Genomic DNA, 25,359 nt, shown 5'->3' with positions numbered 1-25,359 from the left:
AGAGCAGGGGCACTCTATTTTACTCTAGAAACGCACGCACAGGCTTGACTAACAGGTATAAAAATATATTCTTTATTCTCATTTAATTAAAAGTTAGTCGCTGTAGGTCGTCAATACAATAGGACGCCCATTAGTACATAAAACAAAAACAAGGGGGGGGGGCCCCGCTAGCCGGTGGTCACAATTAGTCTACCAGCACAAATCTCAAAGTCCACCGACTAGGGGGAAAGAAAGAAACAAAAAAGAACACATGAAGCAGACAACCAAACAAACAGAAATACAAAACGCGTCCTAAAAGCAGCACCTGCACACGTATCTCATTCACCCCAATCACGAGAACAGCAGCCGACACTCGGATTGCCGGTAGCGTCTATAAACAAAAAGGAAACGAGAGACCCAGTTGCGTGATCCATACATATTCGGTTCATAGGCTAACTATTTACCACGCCACAACCGGATTAATAAAACGCCTATTCAATGAAGCACAGCCAAAACATACCTTGTTCCTTCTCCCATCGGGATCGCTGAACGCAGACCCAGGCTCGTCACTCGCACAGACAGTGTCACCGTCGGCGAGCACTCAACGATCACTAGCCCAACAGAAACACAATTAAATCCCCCGTAGTGCACTGGCCAAGTAACTATCCTAATTCCCCAATGAGGTAGTTAAGACATACCTTGCGCTGCGACCCACACCTCTAGACACTGCTGCTACCGGCATGAGGACCCCGTGTGCCTTACCGGCATGAGGACCCCGGGTGCCTTTACACCTGCCTGATCGCAACCGCCCACCTGTCCCACCCCTATTAGGTGACGTCAGCGGTACGGGGAAAGAGAACGTGTAGCAGGGAACATCAGCACGAGACAGAGAGAGAAGACCTAATCCCACAGGCCACACATACAAGAGAGCCCGCGGCCAAGGTGTGTGTGCCAACGCATCTACCCCCAACGGGGGAAGATCCCGAGGGCTGAGGGAGAACCACCACCTGCAGTGCGTGTTCTCCCGGGACGCGAAGAGGTCCACCTGCGCTGTCCCGAACCTCTGCCAGATCAGTCTGACAATGTCGGGATGTAACCGCCACTCGTCTCGGCGGGGACCGCCTCGAGACATGAGGTCCGCCCCAAAGTTCTGGGCGCCCACGATATGCAGGGCTCTCAGACTGCGGTGATACTGATGAGCCCAAAGCCAGAGCTCGACCGCCTTTCGGTGGAGAGCAGGGGAGCGGACTCCCCCCTGTCTGTTGATGTACGCCGCCGCCGACACGCTGTCTTTCCTGATCAGAACGTGGCGGCCGCGCACCAGGTGAAAGAAATGCAACAGCACTTTCCTCACAGCGTCGAGCTCCAACACATTTATGTGTGCTGTAGGGGGCGTGCGCCACTCGTCTCCGACCGAGTGAGAGAGGCACGTTCCTCCCCAACCCGTCAACGAGGCGTCCGTGAAGACCACTACGTAGGACGCCACCCTGCCCAGTGGAACACCCTTGAGAAGGGCGGAGGGTCCTTTCCAATATTCCAGGTCTGGCGACACCGAACGGGGGACGAGGAGCACCCTGAGCTTGTGTCGCCTGGGGTCCAACCGTTGGCGAGCAAACCACCGCTGGAGTCTGCGCATAAAAAGCAGACCCAGGGGGACCACGGGGTGGGCAGCTGCCATCAGCCCCAACAGGCGCATGGTGGACAGTGCGGTCACGTTTCTGCGAACGTGAAAACGGGAGAGCGCCGACAGGATGGCGTCTCGCCGAGGAGGCGAAAGCATCGCAGTCATGGTGGCTGAGTCTAGGCAAAGCCCCAAGTAGACTGTCTGCCGGCTGGGGAGCGGGGAGCTCTTCTCCCAGTTGATGGCAAAACCCAGGAAGGAGAGATGGTTCATCACCAACATGGTGTCCCTTCTCACGGTCTCTTCTGAGTTGCTCAGAATAAGCAGATCGTCTAGGTAGAAGAGAATCCTCTTTCCCTGACGTCTGAGCGGTTCCAACGCCGTCTCCACACACTTCGAGAAGGTGCGCGGAGCCAGGGAATAGCCGAACGGCAGACACTGGTACTCGTACGCCATCCCCATAAAGGCAAAGCGGAGAAACTTCCTGTGCGCCTGCCGAACAGGGACGTGGAAGTAAGCATCCTTGAGATCCAGGGATGTGAACCAATCGTCCTCTCTCACACACCGGAACAATGCTCCGACCGTGAGCATTCTGAACTTCCTCGTGGCAACGAATCTGTTGAACACGCGAAGATCCAGAATAGGTCTCATTTCCCCTGACTTCTTGGAAACCAGGAAGTAGCGGGAATAAAAACCTAGGTGAGACTCGTGGGGGGGAACGACAGTGATGGCCCCCTTTACCAAGAGACGTGCCACCTCTGCTGCCAGAGCCGTGCTCGCAGCCGGGTCCCGTAGCGTGGTCTCCATCAACCCCATAAAGGGTGGGGGACGAACGGTCTTTACTCTTTTCTTTAATAGGGAAAGAAAAAGTAGGAGCAAGCGTCCGGAACTTCCCGGTCCGTGGCGCTGCTGCTCTCCCCGTGCGCGGCGGCTGCGGCTGCTGCACCGGGGCTGGAGTCGGAGGCGGCCCCATGGAACGCTGGGACCGGCCTAGACCCCGCTTCCTCTCAGCCTGCTGGCGGGAGGAGCCCGTGAGAATCGTCCCGAACCGGGAACGATTCTCACGGACTGACTGCTGGTGCGCGAGCACCTCGGAGAACCTGGGACCAAATAGGCCATCCGGCGCTAGTGGACCCTGGACGAGGCTGGCCCGCTCTCGTTCCGGCACCGCAGTGTGGGAGAGCCATATGACCCTTTGAATCATGGTAGCCCACGCCATATGCTGGCCGGCCGAAACGGCTATCGGCTGGCATAACTGGAGGATGGCGCTGGAAAAGCGGGAAACCGCCAGCCATCTCGCGGCTTCCTCCGGGCCGTAGGCCTCCCTGTCAGCCGACAAGGAGACCATGGCAGAGGAGAGCAGGGCGATGTTGCTGACCGCCGCCGCGGATTGAGAGGCACAAACGAACACCCTGTCCGTTAGGCCGACAATCTGCTTCTGGAGGCGGTCAGGGGGCAGCGGCTTTTCGTTAAGGAGCCATCCGGCGCCCGGACAGAGAAGCGCTGCCAGGGGAGGCTCCAGACGAGGGATCCCCCTCGCCTTAGTATCGGCCCACCCCTCCACGTTGGTGAAATCCGTGTAGGATCTTACCGGAGCCTTCAGGGTCGAAGGGTCCTCACCGGCAGCAATAAACAAGTGCTGCAAAGGCGGGAACAAGGGGCACTGGGTAACCCGCCGGAAAAAAGATGGGGTGCAAAAGCACTCGCCCTGCATATCGTCAGATACGGGGGCGAGAGGCGGGGCCGGCATGGGAATCCCTTTGATGGCCGCCGCCTCACCCATGATCTCCCGGAAGAGATCGGTCATCCGGCGCGGACCCTCGTGTTGTATGACGGTGGCGGTTGTAACCCGAGAGCGGGAAAAACCGGACGCCGAGTCGCCGAAGACGTCGTCCAGGGAGGCGTCGATGATGCCATCGTCGACGTCAGGTCCGAATAGGTCGATGGCGTCAGCCATTTCCACCGCAGGGGAAAAGAAGAGATGCCTGGAGAGGATCCCCTCTTCAGGCAGCTCCCGGCAGGCGACACAGGAGACGGGGGCCGCCATAGCAGCCGCGGCGTGGTCGGCGCCGAGGCACCAAAAGCACGCCAAGTGCCCGTCACCCGGTGCCAGGGAGGCGGGACAGGAGGCGCATAGGAGTCCTGAAAAGGACCTAGCTCTAGGAGCGCTCTCAGGTGGCCCTGAAAAGGGCCGTTTGTCCGCGGCCTCGCCCGAGCCGCTGCCACCGGCTTGGGAGATCTTTGTAGTTCTCATCTTCTTAATAGTAGTTCTCAATTTCTCGCTGATAAGCACAAGTGCTGAAAGAAAAGGGAGGATGAGCGACGGTATACACCGCGTTATATAGACACGATACCGTGGGAAATGTGGGCGGTGCCCACGCTGATAGGTGCATAGTTTGAATTTTCAGCGCGCGCAGGCGCGCGCACGGGACAAGCCCATAAGGCGAAGCCTAGACGGCGTAGCCTACATGAAATAGAACACAGAGTTTCTTTTCAACCCTGAACTCTGAGTCAACCAACTCAGAGCGCAGGATTAAACTCAGAGTATGTTAAACCAGCTACCTGAAACAGGCCTCTGGATAATCCTGGGTGAAAATTTAAGTAAGTTTGGGCTAAGATGGTAATTACCTGTGCTTTAAGGACAGTGCTGTCTGGTCTCCTTTGTGTGGCTGAGGTGAAACACAAGCATTTTTTTCCGCTTGAACCACTCCTGGTTGGACGATCAATTCTTGTCCTTTCCCTCTTGAATAATGATTAAATCCGTCGGGCGATGTGGTCCCAAACGTTTTATCTCCAACTTCTGTTCAAGTGCTAAATCTCACATGAGACAGATACTCAACACGATTCATCATTTGTTGTTATTTACTGTAACAGTAACTGTAACTGTAACAGTAACTACGTTAGCTAGCTAGCAAGATCTGATCGGCTCCCGCCGTAAACCCCGCCCTTTCTACAAATCAGCCAATGAGAAGAGCTTTGGGGCCCTAAACTTCTGGCCCCACCGCCGAAACAGAAGCGGGCGCTGCGCACGCGCTTGCTCGCACAACAGCACCAGTTTTCTACACTGCAGCAGACAGGGCCATCTCGGCTGGGCCCCAACGAGCGGAACAGACGAGACGGAGCAACAAACTATTTCACACAGAACTACTACACTACAACAATTGCGTTCATCAAATTAAAACTGCGGACATGTAATTAATCATTAACAATTAATGTATTATTAACTTATGCTCAATGACATTTTTGAAAACAGAAAAAAAAGTATAATCGTGCCCTGCACGGCAGCGTTCTCTGGTGGGGCCGTGCCCCACTGGCCCCTAATGCAAAGACGCCACTGGCTAGCACGGAAGGACTTGGTAGTGATAGGCTACTGATAACTTATTGGGAAAAGCAAAACAACAAGCTCGTGTTTTCCAAATAATTTGTGGCAATGAAATGTTTTATGGTAACGACTAACCTGACGGATTATTGGATTGTTTCCACTTAAAACTGAGCATAAAGATTTTCTGAAAATAAAATGAACGGTAGGGGAGAGCCGGGTCGATGGAAAAACTTTTCGGTTAAACGTCTTTTTCAAAGATGACGTTACGTATACAAATAATTTCAACATGTGATCAACAACTCACATGTGTTCTCTTAGTTACAAGTGTAATTTAATACATATGTTAGTGATGTTATGGTTTGCGTCGAGGCATCGGGGCGTGTGTCGAGTAGGCCTACCTCGGCGAAGCTCCGTATCGAGCAGGATTCACATAGGCGAAATTACGTAGCGTGTGACGTTCGAGGCTTCATCTCGGGCTGTTCCGCGATATGGGTTCACAATTGGCACATTTTTACAAAAAGAAGACTACCCAGTTCCAAGATCACTTGAATGGCTATGCAATTAATCACACTCATTCTCAGTCATCATGCAGTTGTTTTATTATTACAATTATTAGACATTCTATTTTGCCCGGGATGACTTAAAATCTTTGTCAAATGATGTTTTTCTACCTTGAGCTCGGGAGATATTTATGAACGGCACACTCACACGTATCACTGAAATGACTTTAATTCTCAAATGTTTTGATGTTGTACGAAGCAAACATCACATCATCATAGGAAACTCTTTTTCATCATAATTTCATTCACCACTAGGTGTCCCTAGCGTAGCCTACTCATTTGAAGCTTCGAGGTCGAACCACTTTGATGGTTCATCTGGCTGCGAGGCTTTGACGTTTCATGAGGCATCATCTCAGCACCACTAACATATGTTGGATGATCGAGCTGTTTTTTTTTTAACTTTGAACGTAAGTTGACATTTGCTTCAAACGCCCCGTTTGAAACACACATGCGGGAAGAATGAAACAGCATATTTTAAAAAGAAACTATTGACGTTACTCTTGTTTTTATGCAACATAACGGACAACATACTAGTGTACTCGTCATTGCTAAAATGTCACATAATTCCGCATAATATAAATAGGTCAAAATATATTTTTGGCCTGTGCTTAATTGTCAAGATGCATATTTCGATTAAAATTCACCTTGCTTATTTTGGATGACGACATTGGCATTCAATTTACTTATTTCCCTGTCCTATGTCATGTTTAGGGATACACAGTTGAACATCCTTTTATTTATTTTTAACAAAAACTACCAGGTCAACCGGATAACATGACACCTGTTGCGTTTGAAACAAGTATCAATCGTCCCGACAGCGACTACTGACCCTAAAACCTTTTTTACCTCTAAACTTCAAAACTCTGACATTGCACAACTTAGCACAGGTTTAATTACTAATTCATCTGTTTTATATTCATATTATTATGACATGAAACAAAAAACGATTACAAAAAAAACTACTGCAGGAAGGATTTTACTTAGCGCTCTCGAAAACAGGTTCGGGGGATAACATTTGAACGGTGGGACGTCATTACACGAAATTTCCCGGGGTTGGTCAGTCAGGCGTGCTGAACGTAGCGACGAAATTTGACGTGAAAGCCTTGCGTGGTTTTCGAGGAACTCGCTGTTTCAATCGTCCCGTGCTTTAATATGTCCATTGCTTCAATAGATCCGGCTCTCCCCTATTTTACTTCCGGAATCAGACCTGGAGGGCGTCACTGTTGCGCACTATCGGGAAAGCTCTATCCCTACACGTGAAAGCTCAAAGGTGTGTCATACAAGTCAGAAGCTGAGCAATAAAGAACTGTCTTTTCTGGGACCTCTGTCTAGTTGAGTCACCACAGGGTTCAATCCTGTCCTCCTGGATATGCTTGGGACTCATTATAGGCAGTTTCTATTTTAACAAAATAGTTATTCTCCAGCGATATTTTCTAGGGTTCACAAAAAAGGTATGTTACAATAAACCTACCAAGTAGTAAAGGCTGAATGACACAACACATTGAAACATATTCTCACTTTATTTGAAGCTGATTGTTAACCGGTACAAAAAGAAAACGTCGTTAAACATCTAATTTGCACATCATACATTTAGCCAGACAGATCTCATCTTTGACATCGTTTCGAGAGTAAAAAAAAAGAAAGATGCCCGCACTCAAAGGACTACAAGAGGATACGGCTATCGAACTAATGGCTCAGTGGCGACACACACACACACACACACACACACACACACACACACACACACACACACACAAACACACACATTATTTCAACAGGCCATACATGTAAAAGAAAAAAAGCCTGCTTTGTAAAGAAACTGCGTCCGCCAGGCAGGAGGGTTGTAGAGGTGTGGCCTAGTGCCTCTTATCCTTCCTGTCTCTGTCCTTGGGGTCCTTGTCCCCCCGGGACAACCTACTTCTACCCCCATCGCTCCTCCTCTTCTTCTCCTTGGTGCTCGCTGACTCCCTCTTCCCGCCGCCGCTCGAGCCCCGCTTGTGAACACTCTTCTCAGCCCCCTTCTTCCTCTCGCGGTCCACCGGCCGCTGGTGCCGCTTGCCGCTGTCCCGGCCACGCCCACGGCTGCTGGACGAGGAGGACGAGGAGGAGGACGAGGAGTTGCTGGAGCCACTGGAGGAAGAAGAGGAGCCACTGGAGGAGCCGGAGCTACCGGAGGAGGAGGCGCGGTCCTTCCGCTTGGCTTTCTCCTTCCGGGACCGGCCACGCTTTTCTCCTGCTTTCTCCGTTGGCCTGGGAGCAGCTTCTGCGCTGGGAGTTTCTTGAGGTTTCGGGGGCTCCGTTTTATCTTGGGTCCCTTGTATTTCAGGGACTGAGCTCTGGGCCGGATCGGGCCCGGGGGCAGCAGCTTGCTCCTGTGCGGGCGGGTCAGGGGTTTGGTGGGTCTGTGGGCTCGGGGAAGGTTTGTTGCTCTGGGTCTGGGCTGCTGTTCCAGCCGGCTGGGAGGCAACAGGGGGGGGGGCGGCTGGCACTCTTAGCGGCAGGGACGTCGCCGGGTGAAACGGTGTCAGAGGGCGGGGCCTCCGGGCTTGGTTCCTTGTGGTGGTCTGTGGTGGCGCCCTTGGTTATCTCTGCCTGAGCCTCACTGTTCTCCCCCTTCTCCTGCTCCTCCACCTGCCCTGCCCTCTGCTCCTCCATCACCACCCCTCCCTTGTCTTGACTTACCTCCACCTCCTCCTTCCCCCCTCTTGTTCCACCCTTACCCTTAGACTCCTCCTCTTCACTGATTTTATCCCCTTCCTCAGTTACCTCCATAACTTCCTCTCCCTCCCCCGCCCCCTTCTCTACCATCTCCCCTCCCTCAAGGTCTCCTTTCACCTGCTCTGTGTCCATCCCCTTTCCATTCCCCTCAGCATCCTTCCCAAACCCCTCCTCCTCTTCCTCCTCTTCCTCATCCTCCTCCATTTCCAAGTCACCCCGGTTACCTGTCACCTTGACTACCTGGCCTGCGGGCTTACCCTCCGCCGATTGGTCCCTCTTCATAGCGCCGGCATCCGTGTCGCGGTTTATCTGTCGCCGGGGGCGTGCCTCCATTTTGCTGAGGTGCTCAGCAAACGCCTCCCGCCTTTCCTCAAACACGACTGGAGGCAAGAAAACACAGTTGATTGCAAAGAACACATGAGGTTTGAGGACAATGGCAGATTCAGAGCCAACACCTCAACATTGACCTTTTCCATGACCGCGCTACTCTTTGATTGGTTCTCATTGAAAGAAAAATAAATGTAACCCACAGCTGAAAGCTCAAGCGTCATTTTAAGTTCTAGCATAAGGTCAGCATTTGTAACATTTTCTTCATATGCTCCTCAATGTCGCCTATAAAAGGGCAGTGCGATATAATTGAAACGTTGCAGGATGTAAAAATCAACTATTTTACATATTTGAGTTGCCGGTTGAAAGCGGTGTCTAAATAAGAATGTAGGTGAGTCGTATCAGCTATGAGAGCACTGGTACCGGCTCCGCCATACAGCTTCATTGTCATTCTTATAACGTCCAGCGCTGCTTTATCCATTACCACCCATTGTGGTCAACACAGTTCAAGAAGGAAAACTCTTTAGAATGTGTGGTCTTTCTACTACGCAGTGGCTCCTCTGATGTTCCTCCACAGATACGAATTGGGAAGAACCAAAGACGTCAACCTAATATTAACATCGCAACATTGTATGTTTCCTTCGTCTTTGGTAGATTGAAATTATGGCGGGGGCTTTCAGCAAGAAAAATATACCCGTGGTTCTTACCATTGAGATTCTTGGTGGACTCGTCGAGGAGCTTTTGTGTGGCGGAACACACCTTCCCGGGCTTGTAGAAGATGTGCGGTTTAGCCTTGGTGCGGATGAATTTCACCAGAAGGACGTTGTGGCTGTTCCACTCATCTTGCTGGTGGTGACAAAAAAAATAACAACATTAGCCAACTGTACTGTTAAATGTTCTTCTGCAGGATTGGGTCAACAGAATAATACTATTTGATTTAAAACAGTGACAGAATGGTAAGAAACACCTATACCATTTACCTAATTTGTAAAATATGAATGGTTACATGAGACTGGATTTTATGCCATATAACATCACATCATCAAGTCTCAACAATATAAATTCTTTGGCAGATCAATTCCATAATACAGGAACGGTTCAGCCATATATTTTGGGAAAATTGTTTTTAAGGGAATGACTCCAAATAATGGCTTTTCTTCAGTGGTACAATAATTTGAGAGACTATTACTGATTGAAAAAATCCCATCCATTATCTATTTCAATCCCCTCCATTATCCATTTCATACGTTTCCAAAACATAATTTTTTGTATGATTGCCACGCCCTAAACACATCGAAAAGGTTCCCGCACCAGCTGAGCCAATTCCACTTTCTGCTCCAGTAGCTTCAGCTCAGTCTGCTTGGCCCGTCTCTCCTCAAAAAGTTCTCTCCTCTCGCCCTCCACCTTCTTCTTCTCAGCCTCCGCCTGCACCTCCAGCTTTTGTTCGATCTCACAACGCCGCTTTTGCTACAATGGGGAAAAGAAACAATGCATGGATATCAATAAAAGGATTGAGTGGAAAAACTTGATATGCTTCAGGAAATAGGTAAATTCGTCAGAACACAAGTCTCATCACTATCTAGCGAACGTATGGTGCAATTGCGACTGTTTGTCTTGGTGTCATTTAATTATATTTGCAGACCTGCAAACTCCTCAGAGGAAAAAAGGTGACAGTGTCACGGGGGGATTTTTTTTTTATTGTAATATACAAATGACACTACTCTAAGCGTGACTTAACAAAACTCTTTATCAAAAATCTATGTCAAAACATCCTTAAGGCTTATAAAAAATATTTTATTTACAACTGTCACCATTTTTTTTTTTGTCTCTTATTATTGGAGAGACAAAAAAATATTATTATTCTGTTAAGTTGATGAATTGTCACTTTTAGGTTTTCTACCCAGTTACCAAAAAAAGAAACATTTGGAATAGTGTGCGCTGTGGCAAGCACATGGTTTGCATGTGTTACTTCGAAGGCAAAAAAAATCTAAAATACAAGAAAACACAAAAACCTACATTCAACCAGTGGGGTATGGCCCCTGACTCTCTGAGGAGGTAGGTACCTCCAGGTACCACCTCCATGCCAGGGCGCCCTGAATTTATGTTTATTAACAGCTCCTCCACCGGGGTCGAGACCATTTGAGGGCCAGATCCAGTCTGCCGACTGTCAGCCTATTCACGATTTGCTTAAAAAAATGGCTAATTTAAATTTATACCAATACGATGGTGGCAAAAGCTTACCAGTTTTTATGTTTTTTATACTTCATTTCTATACTTGATCCGCTGACCGCTTGGAAGCCATCGGAGTACATATTTTTTTAGAAGAAAGGGGTTATGTGGTAGGATCTTTAAGAATGCTTAACTGGGATATTTATATATTCATGGCTCAAATATTAAGGATCATGCTTTTGAGGTAACTAACGCATTTACGCGGTCAGCGATCCGCTGCCAGGCTTTGGTTCTCCGGGTTGCAGAGGCTTTAGCGTTCCCTTTTCTTGTGATAATGTCCTTCTCCTCGTCATAGCTCTCCAGGAGAACCTGAAGTTCCATTTCATTGAAATAAGCGGCCCGTTTCGCCATTTCGAACAGGGTTTCCATGATCCATACATCACGTCTTTTTAGGTTTGGCGGTGACGCGCACAACCCTGTGTTAACTAGGGCTGTCAACGAATATTCGAAGTTCGAATATTCGTTCGAAATGTATCCAAAAACGCGAATTCGAACGTGAAAATTAATATTCGAATGTGAAAAAACACTCCCGCGGTACAAGCGCCTCTATCTGCTTTGTGAATGAGCCTCTGTCTGTTCGCAATGTCCCTCATAATATTCGAATGTGAAAAAACACTCCCGCGGTACAAGTGTAACAGACTAGTATTGTGAAGAGCGAATGTATTTTATCCCCTCGGGGTTTCCGTACTTGGATATAGGTATTCCAGCTCGGCTATGCCATTCAATAAGCATCCGTAGTAGAGCTCAGGGAGCTAGTAGTCTGGCTGGTGAAAGCTGCTATAACGCAATGTTCTCGGCAAAGTCCGAGACAGCTTTTTTTTCATGAATCCGAACGGTGCGTAGTGCTGGCCCTTTCGCTGGCATGGTGGAAGACGTAGGCGACATGCATTTTTTTCTTTATCGATTTTAATAGGCCTTCTCGATAAATGGTAAGCAAAGCAAGGAACGTTACCACTAGCATACTTTGTAACATTCAGAAGCGGGCGTCTTCTTCAGATTACTATAGTTTGCGCGCTTGCAGGTGTGGTGGTGAAATGCAAGCGATACAAAGTTGTGGCTTTTCATGATTAGGCCTCCACGTTACTGGGCTGTTTATATGATATATATATATCCCACTAATTTGAACCATGGTTTTGTCGCATTATTGACATATTGACGGCAACTGCGTAAAATAGGCAACCAGATATTCGAATAGTTCGAATTCGTGATTTTTTTCCAAACGAACATTCGAATGTCATTTTTGAGCAATTTTGACAGCCCTAGTGTTAACCAACCCCGAGTTGATTGAACTAATGCATAACCGCTGCTGTGGAACCGAAAACTCTGGGTTAGTCGGCACAGGGTAAATCAACCTAGAGTTCAGCGTTAACTCAGTGTTTGTTAAACCTCCGTTCGTGGAACACCCCTCTAGACGAGGGTTTCGCAAGCTCTCTTGCGTTGTTTGGCGCGCATGAGCGGTAGGCGACCGTCTCATCCAATGGCGAGCTCAGTTGGCGCTGTGTGCTTCAAGATTCCGATTGGCCCAGAGAAATGGCAATTATAAGAAAGATTCTGAAGCAAGTGCTGAGATTCCGATTGGCCCAGAGAAATGTCAATTATAAGAACGATCCAATAATTTTTCGCAATTCTGGACCCCCCCCCCCCCCCCCCCCCCCCCCCCCCCAAAAAAACAAAACTCTCCGGTTCTACACGATTCACGTGAATGACCAAATTGACCAAGAAAACGGCGATTGTCGCGAAAAGCGACAAGTTTGCAGCTCTGTATTTGCCAAGAACTTTCAAATCTTAACTTCTGAATGAGACCAGCGTTTATTTGTCAAAACATATTGCTACACCCAGCCAATACCACTAAGAGAACTGTGTTTAATTGAAACTCTGCTTAATTATGGTACTGGTATTTAACTAATAATGCACAATTTGCAAATCCTCTTACCTTGTCTGTAGCAACGTTGGATTCCTGCTTGAACTTCTGCAGGGTCCCCATGAGCAGGCCAAACATACGCCGATTCCTGACAGAGAAAGGCACATGCAGCCAGATATTATAAGACAGGGATGCAGTGAAATACCAGAATGCATACAGGTCAATACAAATACACACAAATATCTACATCTACAGCATTGCATAGGGCTTTACCTCTGTTTCCCCCTCTCGTCCATGGTCTGGTCTTGGATGAGGTCTCGGCGTGTCCGCTCCTTGGAGGTAGCTACCACAGACGACTGCAGCGCCGGCTGGGCACAAGAACACATCGGGGTTAGCTGGGTGGATTAAAGCTAGGCAACTTTGAACATGCCATGGGCTATAAATGATCAGCTAACACATTCATTTCAAACAAAGGGTTTTCATGGCTCCGAACCTTTTTGACATCGTCATCGTCCTCGGCGTCGCTGTCGTGGCGTGAATCTCTCCTGGCTCTCTGGTCCCCAGCCAGCCTGCAAGAAACAGCAACAGGAAAAGAGGACATGAGCCACACCACGGATAAGTTGTTCAATCATGCATTGTATAATTCAGCATCCTCTAGTGGCCACGCTTGCCGTTTCCTCGGTGCTCAAACTCTAACCTGCATACATGAGCACAACAATGCCAAGTATGTCTGTGTGATATGGCAAAATCTTTCACCACGATGTGTCATTATATATCTCGATATGCATCACAATAAACTATGTTTTCTGTAAAATTTATGAAAAAAAGGACTACACCAAAAACGCACATGCATCATGACCTCATTTTAGACAATCCTGTCAACCAAGTACAAATTAAAGTCGCTTTCTCTTTCGTACTTCCTTATGTAGGGACGTTGAACAGAACCGTCACTGATATTAGATACATTAATATATATGGCTTATTAAAGAAATGCGTGTGGCCTTTGTCGTCCATTCTGCTTTCTGTGACACATTAATCACTGTTGATGTTAAAGCACAATTAATTGAAAAAACATACCGTAGCAGGGCCCCTTCGATGTCCCTCTGCTTTGCCGGGGGGGCTCCACCTCCCATGTCCGAGAGACCACGCCTAGGAAGAACCAGAGAGACAACCGCAAATAAACATCAATCAACACGTACATTGGGAAAAAACGAATCGGATCCTCTGTGGTATCGTCGTATCGGCCTAGGTATGACTCGGAGAGTGGTAAATGTTCAACATATTCTGAGACATAAGGTCAACAAGCTGGCACTCGAGCTGGTTTATGAAGCATCTCTCGAACACAGTTAAGAATTCAGTTTATATTGGAAGTGGCCGGAATGGTAAATAAGCCACGCCCATTGGTTTAATCTCCAGGTAAACCTTTGGTCTGTCTTGGCTTGTGCGGAAATGGCAAAGAGGCCATGTTTATAGTGTTTAACTTATCTACAAACTCATAAAACCTTATATGGTGTTGTCCACTATTTTGAAAATAAACCATTCATAACTGGTGTTGGCTTTAAATATGTCATCAAAATAAGCATAAACAAATTATTGTCATCAACATAAGGTTTTCTGGCCGGGGTTGTTTGCGTGTCAACAATGTTAGTTGTTTGCGTGTCAACAATGTTAGTGGCAGTGTTGTGGGTGTACCTGAGCAGGTTGCTCCCTCTGCCTCTACCTCCACCTGGGCCGGCCGCCATGGGGCCGCTGAGCCGTCTCAGTTGGCCCGGTCTGTGAATACATTGAATGATCGCTTTCAAATCATCATTCATTCGACAAATGATTAACAGATATAGTTAGATCGTATCACTATAATTACATACAGGACCGGTTCTGCAATACTCTGGTAATCTGTCAGATGTTTTAAAGGCTAATGGTCTAGGTTGCGTCATTCCGTCTTTACTTCGTAGTCTTGTCCTGCAGCAGCTATTTTATTATTAGCTTGGATCACAGGCAAACGGATATTTCTATTAACAAAATAAAAACAGAATCACCGCATGTCCGATGAAACCCGGTTAGCGTCCCATGCTAGTGAAGCGTGGCTAACGTTAGCATTAGCTAGCCATCCGATGTTGGCACTTAAAACCAACAGTCGGGGTAGATGTTCCAGATGCATGGTCGACGTGTTACCTTGACTCATTAGGATCGCGTCCAGTGAGTTTTCGGATGTTCTCGTCGACATTCTTGAGGCTCTCCTTGGCCTTTTCAAGCTGGTCTTGGAGACTCCGCACCACCACCGCCATCTTCACTGAGGTTAGAATGAGCTCTGACGACGGCACTTCTTCTTCTTCTATTTGTAAAATTCCGGCAGTTTAGACGCTGTTTAACGTATTACTGCCCTCCACAGGTCTGATGTTGAACTCGATTTTTACATATTGTGCAGGAACTGCGGAATTGCCTTGGAGATCAAGTGGTGGTTCTAATTGTGTCCAAACAAAGAAAAAACAGAAAAAGGCCCAACTCCAAGTCCTAACAGTCTATCAAATAATATATAATATATTCATTTCTGTCCTATATTTTCTGCACTCCAGAAACACGTGTTTTACGGTCTCCGAACTCCCACATTAATAGTGACCACAGTGACCCAGCCTGAACCTACACAGTTTAACTGAATCCCTACGGGACTGAAAAGTGCAGGTACATCTTTTTTTAACCTAAGATTGTAAAGAGAAATAGTAATAGAGAAAAGATAGGCTGACCAAGGCACTCTTTAAAATAAACAAAGCTAAATAGGCTAATTAATAATGGAATTCTTAAAGAGTTGCCTGACTGAGAAATAGTGTCTACCCCTGTTTTCTCACCCTCTCTGCCATTCCTTCATTAAGCCCTCTTTAACTCTTTCTCTCAGCTCCACTCTCCCCCAGGATATATGAACATCTAGCCTACTTCTCTACTCAAACTCTGTTTTGCAATCTGATCCACCTGCTCATTCCCCCCAACCCCAGCGTGTCCAGGAACCCAGCAAAAGATGATGTTAGATCTCAACCCAATTCTAAAAAACAAAGTTAGAATGTCACTAATAATATCAGGTCGAGCCTTCGATTTCCCCCCTCTTAATACTTCCAGAGCAACTGCAGAGTCAGAACAGATGATAACCTCTCTAGGTCTGGTTTCCTCAATCAAAAAATCAAGTATTTATTTAGATGTTCTGCTATGTTTGGAGTGACCAGCTTCTTATCTTTTTCCTGTAGAAAAACAAGTTCAATATTCAGCTTGGGCAGCACCCATAGGTAGACAGCTTGTATGTTCTGCTACACTTACCTGTTCCATACCCAGCCTCCAGCCCACTGATTTAGATTAAACAAAAATGTTTTATACTTATTGCCATCATCAGACTCTTGAAGCAGGCACCTTGCTGGAAAAGTACGATGACCCCACTTAGCTTTACCCAATACTGTAACCATAACTTAATGCGCCTTAACCATAAGGGCATTTCTCTCATTTAAATAAGCAGGGCAGGGACTGGGGAAGTCCTGAAGGCCCAACAGCAAAGCCTCAAAGCCCTGGCCTGCATCACATCTAGCCTTGCCAGAACAGATTTAGACGCAGACCCATACACAAAGCACCCATAGCCAAGAGAAGATCTGATCAAGCGTGGAACATTAGAAGCATTGTCTCCCTGTTAGCCCCCCACTCCCCACCAGCTACTTCGGATAACATTCAAAACTTTTTCCACACTTCAACAACATTTTACTGACATGCACCAAAATTTGAACTGTTACCTTCTCCAATGGAGACACATATACAAACCAATATTAGGTAACTTCCTTTTAAAGCCAAATACCATATTTCCCCCATTCCTCTAGTGACACTAATGCTCTTTGTATCTGCTTTCAATAAACTCAACATTACGCCCTTTTTTTCCATCATCGGCAACTAAATAGCCTACCCAAATGCTCTCTCTACTTTTCAGAAAATATCATCAATCATCATTTTTAATAAAACTGGACTAATAATAGATATACAAATATCCCAAAAAACACTGACTACACTTTCCTTATTGCTAAATTCCCTTTTAATATCCTGATCTAAAACTGCAACTCACTCCATTGTGGACCTCCCATTTTGCAAGCCATTCTGAAGAACAATATAGTCCTTTGGTCTGTAAAAAATACACTAATCCATTAATAACAATTCCCCCCATAATTTTACATAGCACCGCTATGAGTGCTATATGAAGGTCTGAACTAGGGGTCGGATGCCCCTTTGCCCGGCTTCAAGATCGGGACCACAATGCATGTATCCATTCCTTTGGAAGGCAACCTTACAGTATTAAACAAAGCCAAAATGTCATTACAATATCAGAGCACAATATCATCCAGATGTTTAAATAACTTGTGTGACAAGCTATCTCTCCATGGGGTAGTATTTGCCCCAGACATAAATGCTTCTCTCAACTGTTTAATAGTAAAATAACGATTAATGGGATTAGCATTATCAAAACTCTCCTCCAATTTCCACAGATTAACTGTCATCAACTCTGTCCTCTTCCTACATCTCTCAACTCCCTGGCTCCCTGAACTGTGCACTGCTTGAAAACTTTAAACAAACATGTCTGCTTTTTCTTTGTTGGAAACTGCTACAATCTCTCCTTTCTGTAACACAGGTATTGATCTGCTTTTATATACCCCAGACAATTTACGTACAGCTGACCACAGCTGCCTTACTGGAGTCTCAGGACCTAGCGTACAACAAAACTTCCTCCAGCTACATTTCCTCGCCTCTTTAATAACTCTTCTTGCCACTGCCCTTAATCTTTTATACTCTGTTGCATTAAACATTATTGGATACTTTTATAATCTTCTATGTGCTACTTTCCTATTCCTTACAGCTTCGGCTCACTTTTTATTCCACTAGGTGCCTGCTTAACAGTAATGGAACAACGGGCCGCCTCATATAGCATGAGGCTAATGGCAGTATTCCAATTGTCCACAGAATCCTCACTAATAACCTCTCCAATTAAGCTTCGAGAACTCTCCTGGAATTTATCCCATTTAGCTTTACAAAAATTATATTTAGGAACTTTCTCTTCCACTACTCTCCTCAAATCTTTACCAAACCTGCAAATAATTGGATAATGATCGCTAACAAGAGTGTATTTGTCCATCACATCCCATTCACCAATTCTATCTAAATTTGAATAAGAAATTTATAAATCTATTTGACCTCTTGTATTTCTCATAACACACCTATGGCCTTCTATCTTTTATTCTGAAGACACTTCCGATCTATTTCTGCCTCAATAAAATATTTTTTTATTTAATTATTTATTGTTTATTATTATATATTAAACCCTAACCCTTCCTGGTAAACGCCCAGCATTCAGATGAATCCATATGAGTGGCTCGTCACCGTTTCCGCATCATTTGATGTGCACCATACTATTTTGCTGGTTCACCATTCATCCATTTATTCATTCATTCCCAATTATGTAAATAATTGTAGTCTATGCTTCTTCTGATGACATGTTTCAAGCTAACACCAGTTATGAATGGTTTCTTCTCCACATAGTGAACAAAACCATATAAGGTTTTATGAGTTTGTAGATACGTTTTTTTCTTATGGTGTATTATGTGCTTAGTAACCATCAATAAATAAATTAATTTTAATTCAAATAATTATGTTTCTGGAATTGGTATCCACTATTATCAATTGTATTTTCTTCTCTTCTCTTCTTCTGCTTTACCGCGTCTCTCATGTGTCTTTGCGTGCAGTCGGTAACTTTGTTGATGGCCTGTTGCTTTTAATATTACCGCCATAAAGGATTATGGGTTACAAACATCTCCTTTCCTTTCGGTGGGTTAAAGGTTGCATCAAGGCACCTTTCCTGAGCATTTTTTTAATTTGAGTAAACTATTTCCGGGTCATCTCGGTAGGAAAGGAATTTTCCTAAGCAAAAAACAGAATCTGTAACAATGTAAGGTGAAAAACCCATTGTTGGTTGAAAAGTGATTCTAGCGCTCTGAAAAGTATTTTGCAGGCATTAAAAGAAGAAATTTTGATATCTGTCAATTTCAATTCAAACGTGTTACTAAGCTTACCAAAGGGTTATTGGGCCATACTAAACCATTTGGAAGTGGAATACATTAGTTTTGAGCGAAATCAACAATGTAAGGTGAAAAACCCATTATTGGTTGAAAAGTGATTCTAGCGCTCTGAAAAGCATTTTGCAGGCATAAAAACAAGAAATGTTGATATCTGTCAATTTCAATTCAAACGGTTTACTAAGCTTACCAAAGGGTTATCGGGCTATACTAAACCATTTGGAAGTGGAATACATTAGTTTTGAGCGAAATCAACAATGTAAGGGGAAAAACCCATTGTTGGTTGAAAAGTTATTCTAGCGCTCTGAAAAGCATTTTGCAGGCATAAAAACAAGAAATGTTGATATCTCTGTCAATTCCAATTCAAACGTGTTACTATGCTTACCAAAGGGTTATTGGGCCATACTAAACCATTTGGAAGTGCAATACATTAGTTTTTGAGCGAAATCAACAATGTAAGGTGAAAAACACATTGTTGGTTGAAAAGTTATTCTTGCGCTCTGAAAAGCATTTTGCAGGCATAAAAACAAGAAATGTTTATATCTGTCAATTTAAATTCAAACGTGTTACTAAGCTTACCAAAGGGTTATTGGGCCATAGTAAACCATTTGGAAGTGGAATACATTCGTTTTGAGCGAAATCAACAATGTAAGGTGAGAAACACATTGTTGGTCGAAAAGTGATTCTAGCGCTCTGAAAAGCATTTTGCAGGCATAAAAACAAGAAATGTTGATATCTCTGTCAATTTCAATTCAAACGTGTTACTAAGCTTACCAAAGGGTTTTTGGGCCATTGTAAACCATTTGGAAGTGGAATACATTCGTTTTGAGCGAAATCAACAATGTAAGGTGAAAAACATATTGTTGGTTGAAAAGTGATTCTAACGCTCTGAAAAGCATTTTGCAGGCATAAAAACAAGAAATGTTGATATCTGTCAATTTAAATTCAAACGGTTTATAAAAAATAACGCTTAGGGGGTGGGGCATTGGGAGGCGGGATGATTTGAATGTGCTGTAATTCTCAAATGCAACAAAGGTGAGAGTCCCTTTAAGACATCGTAACTCGTTCAAATGTCAACCGTTTACCATCGTTCAAAGCATTAAACAAATCGACACACTTGTATCTTCAATAATATGGGTTTCGTTGATTTACGTTGACGCTGGAGCGTGAGGAGGACGTTCAGCAGTATTGCCAGATTGGGCTGTTTTTCCCTCTCTATTGTGCTACTTTCAATCACACTGGCTTGCTGTTCTCTTAAAGACACACACACACACACACACACACACACACACACACACACACACACACACACACACACACACACACACACACACACACACACACACACACACACACATACACACACAGATACGCACGCATACAAACACACACTACCACACACCAGTGGCGGCTGGTGGTTTTTAAAGTGAGGGAGGAAGGACTGCGCGCTTGGTTGCCATTGGCCTGCTTGCACTGTTGGTGTATGGTGGCATAAGAATGTGAGACTCAAGTTGTTTCAGGGTGTTTTGGTGAACTACAAAATAGCAGGGAGGGAGTTATGTGAACAAAATGTATACAAAGCCACCAGTGGCATCACTGTAATTTGAGAAGGAAAGGATGCAAAGCATATTAGTCAAATCAGGCCTACTATTGATTTGTAAAAGTAAATAAAATAATCTGGGCCTATTATTGGGCCTATTTTTGCCCTCACTGACTGAAGTTATTTAGCTATGTTTATTTTCAGTTACAATTGCTTGTAATGCTACCAGTAAGTCATGCGTACCTAGCAAACCATGTAGCACTCACAACACTGACGTTGCCATTACTTCTGATGACCTTGATTTTGGGAAGTGGTCTACCTCTTTCTGAATGAATGGAATGGTTTTTGTAATAAGACGTTAACAATGTCCTCCGTTTCCAATGTTTCCATTGTGCATTTAGGATCTCGCTATCGCAGATTTCACTTACTCTGCGTCTCTCAGACTGAGCACCGCGGCAATGCAGACCGGGTTTGTTATCGACAGCGTTGCCAGATTGGGCAGATTTCCCGCCCAATGATAATTTTTCCAGCCTAACATGGTTAAAAGTAGCCCAATTGGGTGGGAAATCGGACCAATCTGGCAACACTGCTCAACATCCAGGGATCCTGCTTATTGGTTCATAGCGCAGACGGATAGATTTTTGCGCGAATCAGACCCCTTAAGGTCCCACCCACTCAGAGGAGGATTTTCCTCCTCTCTCCCATTGAAACCCATGTTATCCACCGGCCGCCAGTACTTTCGGGAAAATGAATGGGAGTGGACGGCGGCGGAGGGAGGACGTTCCTCCCTGAAGTAATTGTCAATAGGCGATAGGGGGTGCTAATGTCCCTTTACCCAGGGAAACGAACATTATATATTCAAAGGCAATAAAGTAGTCATATTTAAGGGCATTAATTCATTACAATAGTCGGGGCAATCTAAATCTTTTATTCTCAACAATGTTAGGGAGGATCTTCCTCCCTCTCCTCAATGGAGAAGCCTCCACTGCCACACACACACACACACACATACACACACAGATACACACACACACACACACACACATACACACACAGATATGCATGCATACAAACACACACTACCACACACACACACACACACACACACACACACACACACACACACACACACACACACACACACACACACACACACACACACACACACACATACATACATTTGCATTCGTACACTGGACCTGTTTATGAATGTGGCTACACAGTACAGTTACTGTCCTGTGGAAGTCAGACCGATGTTTGGCAGGAGAGAGGAGGGGGGGACTTAGGACTGAAGGAGGCTTCTTGTAACCTTGTCCCCCCGACCCAATGGACATGCAGTGTGTGAATTAGGATATGGTAGTTGCATTCAGCAAAAACATAACACACACTTCTAGGTACCACTCTGTTGGGGAAAGCCATGGTGAGTTAGTGAACAAGTGTAGTGACACACAAATCAACAGCCCGAGGAGGCCGTTAATACCTCGAGGACAGTTCGTACGGCGGGTCAGGACTCAAAACAGAGATGGCTGTTACATGATGTCTAGGCGTGCAAATTGGGCCAGAGTTCATGGCAATAAACCCCAACTCTTTCTGTGGTAATGCTATACCCAGGCCCCACACACATCCACATACAAGCACACTTACTATAATCACATACCATGTGGATCCCTTCAGTTGTAGGGACACTAGACGGAGGTCAGTGGAGTGAAGTGAACATTAAGCACCAAGGGATGGAGAGAGCGGGTTGTTAGTGTTGGCTTAATCATCCCATTGACTGTTAACACTTACTTAATCACACACATTGAAGCACACTTGACCAGGGCCTGCCGAAGGCTTCCTGGACCCTCAGGAGACCCAGTTGAGCACACACAGTTCCCCACAGGAAAGCAGAACCAAGAGCCAGGTGGTGCTCTGTATGTGGTTTAAGGCTGCACCACTTTGGTCCCGCTGGCTGATACGAGTGCAATGGAGCGTCTTTATAGATACTTTTTGTCAGTTTCACAGAGAAAGGAAGAAGCCACATACGCGTGTACACCTACAGTGCACGTGCACACACACACACACACACACACACACACACACACACACACACACACACACACACACACACACACACACACGCACAGACACACGCACACGCACACACACACACACACACACACAGACACACACACACAGACACACACACACACACACACACACACACACACACACACACACACACACACACACACACACACACACATTCCAGCACCCCCTCCACTCATACTCATTCCCTGTCTCAGAGATGAAGGGAACACAGTCTGACCCATAACCAGCTGAGACGCTTATCAATCAATAATGGTCTTGGCCCGTTGTGCCTGGCCCTCGTGTTCTCCCACGGATAAACAGACATCACCCAAGGAAACTCTTGAACATGGGGCCAGATGGCATGCGGTGGACTCCAGTGTCTTTTTCTCAGATGCACAGCTGCCCGTCCCAGCCATGGTGAGTCATAGATTAGCAATGAGGCCACAGCCCCTGTAATCCCCCTGATATGTTTTAAAGATCATATGAGTTGATGTTGTACCATTGATCATTACTGTTGAGAACCATCAAGAATTTGCAACTTTAATCATGGCTGCATGTTGGGCCTTTAAGTTTCTAAAAAGCATTGAAATCGGTTCCAGACTGATGGGCAGTACTTGAATAGTGCTGGTACTCACTGGTACAAAGTAAGATCCCTTCAGATTTTTGTCTTTTTTTACTATTACTTATTACTACATACCACCACTTATTGTTGAATTTATGCACGCTGTATTTTACAACCAATACCTGTCTGGTACCTCTCAATTCCTTTTAGATATCCAAGAGTATTACAGGTATTATCAAGGGGTGCAGACCAAAATGCCTCTGGAGGTAATTTCATAGAGCCACAACCCGACAGACCAGCGAAACGTGTCCCACATTTGCGGTAGCCATCTTGGATATCGCTAATGCGGTAGTTCATAATGACCATTCATCTCGGTCAGATGAACGAAAATCTACTGAGGTTGGTTTTTTACAAAATAAAGTGTTATTCATTTTTGTACAGAGCAAGTGTACAAAATGTATGCATTTGCAAATAGATAAGTATCTCTGCAGTAGCGGTAGCTTGGCTAACAAACAGGCGTAGCTAGTTCTCATGGGACACTACTCATGCGCTATGGCTTGAGTGTTATAGCTCTAACGCGGTCCAATCAAAGGCAACACACTGACAGGTCGCCAATCTAAGACCTACCTCACACACACACTTTCTCTAAGGCCACGTCCACACAGGCCCAAAGGATCTTTTCCCATTTTCCTTGGCAGCGTTTCAGGAATTTCTTCATAAAGACAGACTCATTGCAAAAACGCACCTAAACTGCAGAAACGCTGTAGTTCATTTATAGTGTGGCGCTCATTCTCCACCATAAATGAAGAAGACAAGGCGGAGCATGCGATCAAGCCTGCGCGCTGTATGCAAACATATCGTTGAGGAGGAGAAAGCAGTTGTTAAACCTTGTAGATGGAGCAGAAAACGCACAGGGCCGTTTTTCTCTTTATCACCCCGGAACCTGGTTTAAAAAAAGTTTGTTTCCAGGCACCGAAAACGCCGGATCCGTCTGGACGCTCGGCCCAAACGCACAAGACTTCTGTGTCTTCCGTGTGGACGGGGCCTAAATGAAGCTGCTGAGCTGGATTTCACAACACCACCCCAGCTTCCACCTGCTTTGTTCTGCTCTGTGGTGTATGTACCATACACAATCGGTGGGGATCTGATGTAACCCATGGGGGATTGTATAGTGCTCCCTGTTGTCAAATATGGTTATGCTGTATCTGACACCTGTATGTCATGCTTGCATTCCTTCAGAGATCCCTTACAGACTGGAACCATATGGCAAACTAGAGTGTTTTACCATTAAAGGTCCAATGGCATGCTACTTTATGGATGCTTTATTATAGATATTAGTGGGCCCCAAACACAGTATTTGAAGACGTTCCCGAAATTCAGCTGTGGTGCAGAATTACAGCCACTACGAGCCAGTCGCACATTGAGCTTTCCCCAAACGCGCTGCTTCGGTGTCTGTAGCTTTAACGCAAATGAGGAGGAGAGAGGCGGGTCAAGGAGGAGGGTGGGGTTGTGGCCCTGAGCAGCTTGCTGCCACGGTACCATGCGCTTTGTTTACAGTGGATGTATCGCAATGGCGAGGCGCACACAGCCTATGGCCGGGTTCTGTAAATATTCTAGAACACTCCGGGTGCTCCAGCGGGAGTCCTGGAGCTCTATATCTAAATAATATCATATTATACAGAGATACCTATATCAAATAATAGGCCAAAGGCTGTGTGAGCCTTCAGACGATATTATGAATCGCAAACGACTGCGTCGTCGGGTTCTCCGATGTCTCTGGTTCTTCCACGTCCACATCAATCTGAAGTAGACTGAACCACGGCATGGAGGAGAAAGGGATTGTTGACTGCGGTTGTCTCCCGCCAGAGCCTTTGCTGCTGAGGGACCACCGCAACAATCCCTTTCTCCACCATGTCGTGGTTCATGTACTTCAGGGAGTCAAAGCCAAAGTTCCTTTCCCCAATTCCTTCTCAACCATGGCTGAGATAACCCCCACTACGAGTCTCGTTGTGGAAATACCAGAGACGAGAGTCTAACGTGTTATGCGCCATAACACCAACAGCAGAACGGTTATCCAAATAGCAAAGAAGTGTACAACACTTGCGTTACAGTGTGTGTAATCATACACACACACACACACGCATACACACACACACACACACACAAACACACACACCTGTGGCTATTGCACGGTCGTATCTCATTGGCAGGCCAAATTCTCTGGGCTGGCAAGGCAGAGAAAGGGGAGGTGGCATCTCCCCTTATGACGACATACGGGGAAAATTCCAAAACTGCGCGTCTGAGCTTAGCTTTTTCAAAGGTGGAGCAGAATGCCTAGTGCTGGTTTTACATCCAACAAAATTTCTAGCTACTGGGGGAGCGTAGGTACTCATATTCATCTTCGAAATCCTCAGAAAGTGACATTTTCATGCCATGGATCTTTAATGCAATGAATCGTAAAATCTATTGTAGTTCCTGACAGAA

The 25,359-nt window shown here is 45.8% G+C and overlaps 1 protein-coding gene across 1 annotated transcript; it reads right to left on the bottom strand.

The window, feature by feature from the left end:
• Positions 1 to 6,983: 6,983 nt before the first annotated feature.
• Positions 6,984 to 14,942, bottom strand: pnn (pinin, desmosome associated protein). The gene is given in 10 exon segments (XM_030355924.1): positions 6,984 to 7,866; positions 7,868 to 8,580; positions 9,235 to 9,373; positions 9,839 to 9,994; positions 12,690 to 12,765; positions 12,891 to 12,985; positions 13,111 to 13,186; positions 13,695 to 13,766; positions 14,310 to 14,390; positions 14,790 to 14,942. Coding segments are annotated over 10 exon segments (2,049 nt in total). The 5' UTR covers positions 14,903 to 14,942; the 3' UTR covers positions 6,984 to 7,338.
• Between the last annotated feature and the right edge of the window lie 10,417 nt (positions 14,943 to 25,359).

The sequence above is a fragment of the Gadus morhua genome, chromosome 5 (assembly GCF_902167405.1).
Source record: "Gadus morhua chromosome 5, gadMor3.0, whole genome shotgun sequence".
In the NCBI taxonomy this organism is placed as follows: domain Eukaryota; kingdom Metazoa; phylum Chordata; class Actinopteri; order Gadiformes; family Gadidae; genus Gadus; species Gadus morhua.
The sequence above is the reverse complement of the archived record's forward strand: the minus strand, read 5'-3'. Positions and strand labels throughout refer to the sequence as shown.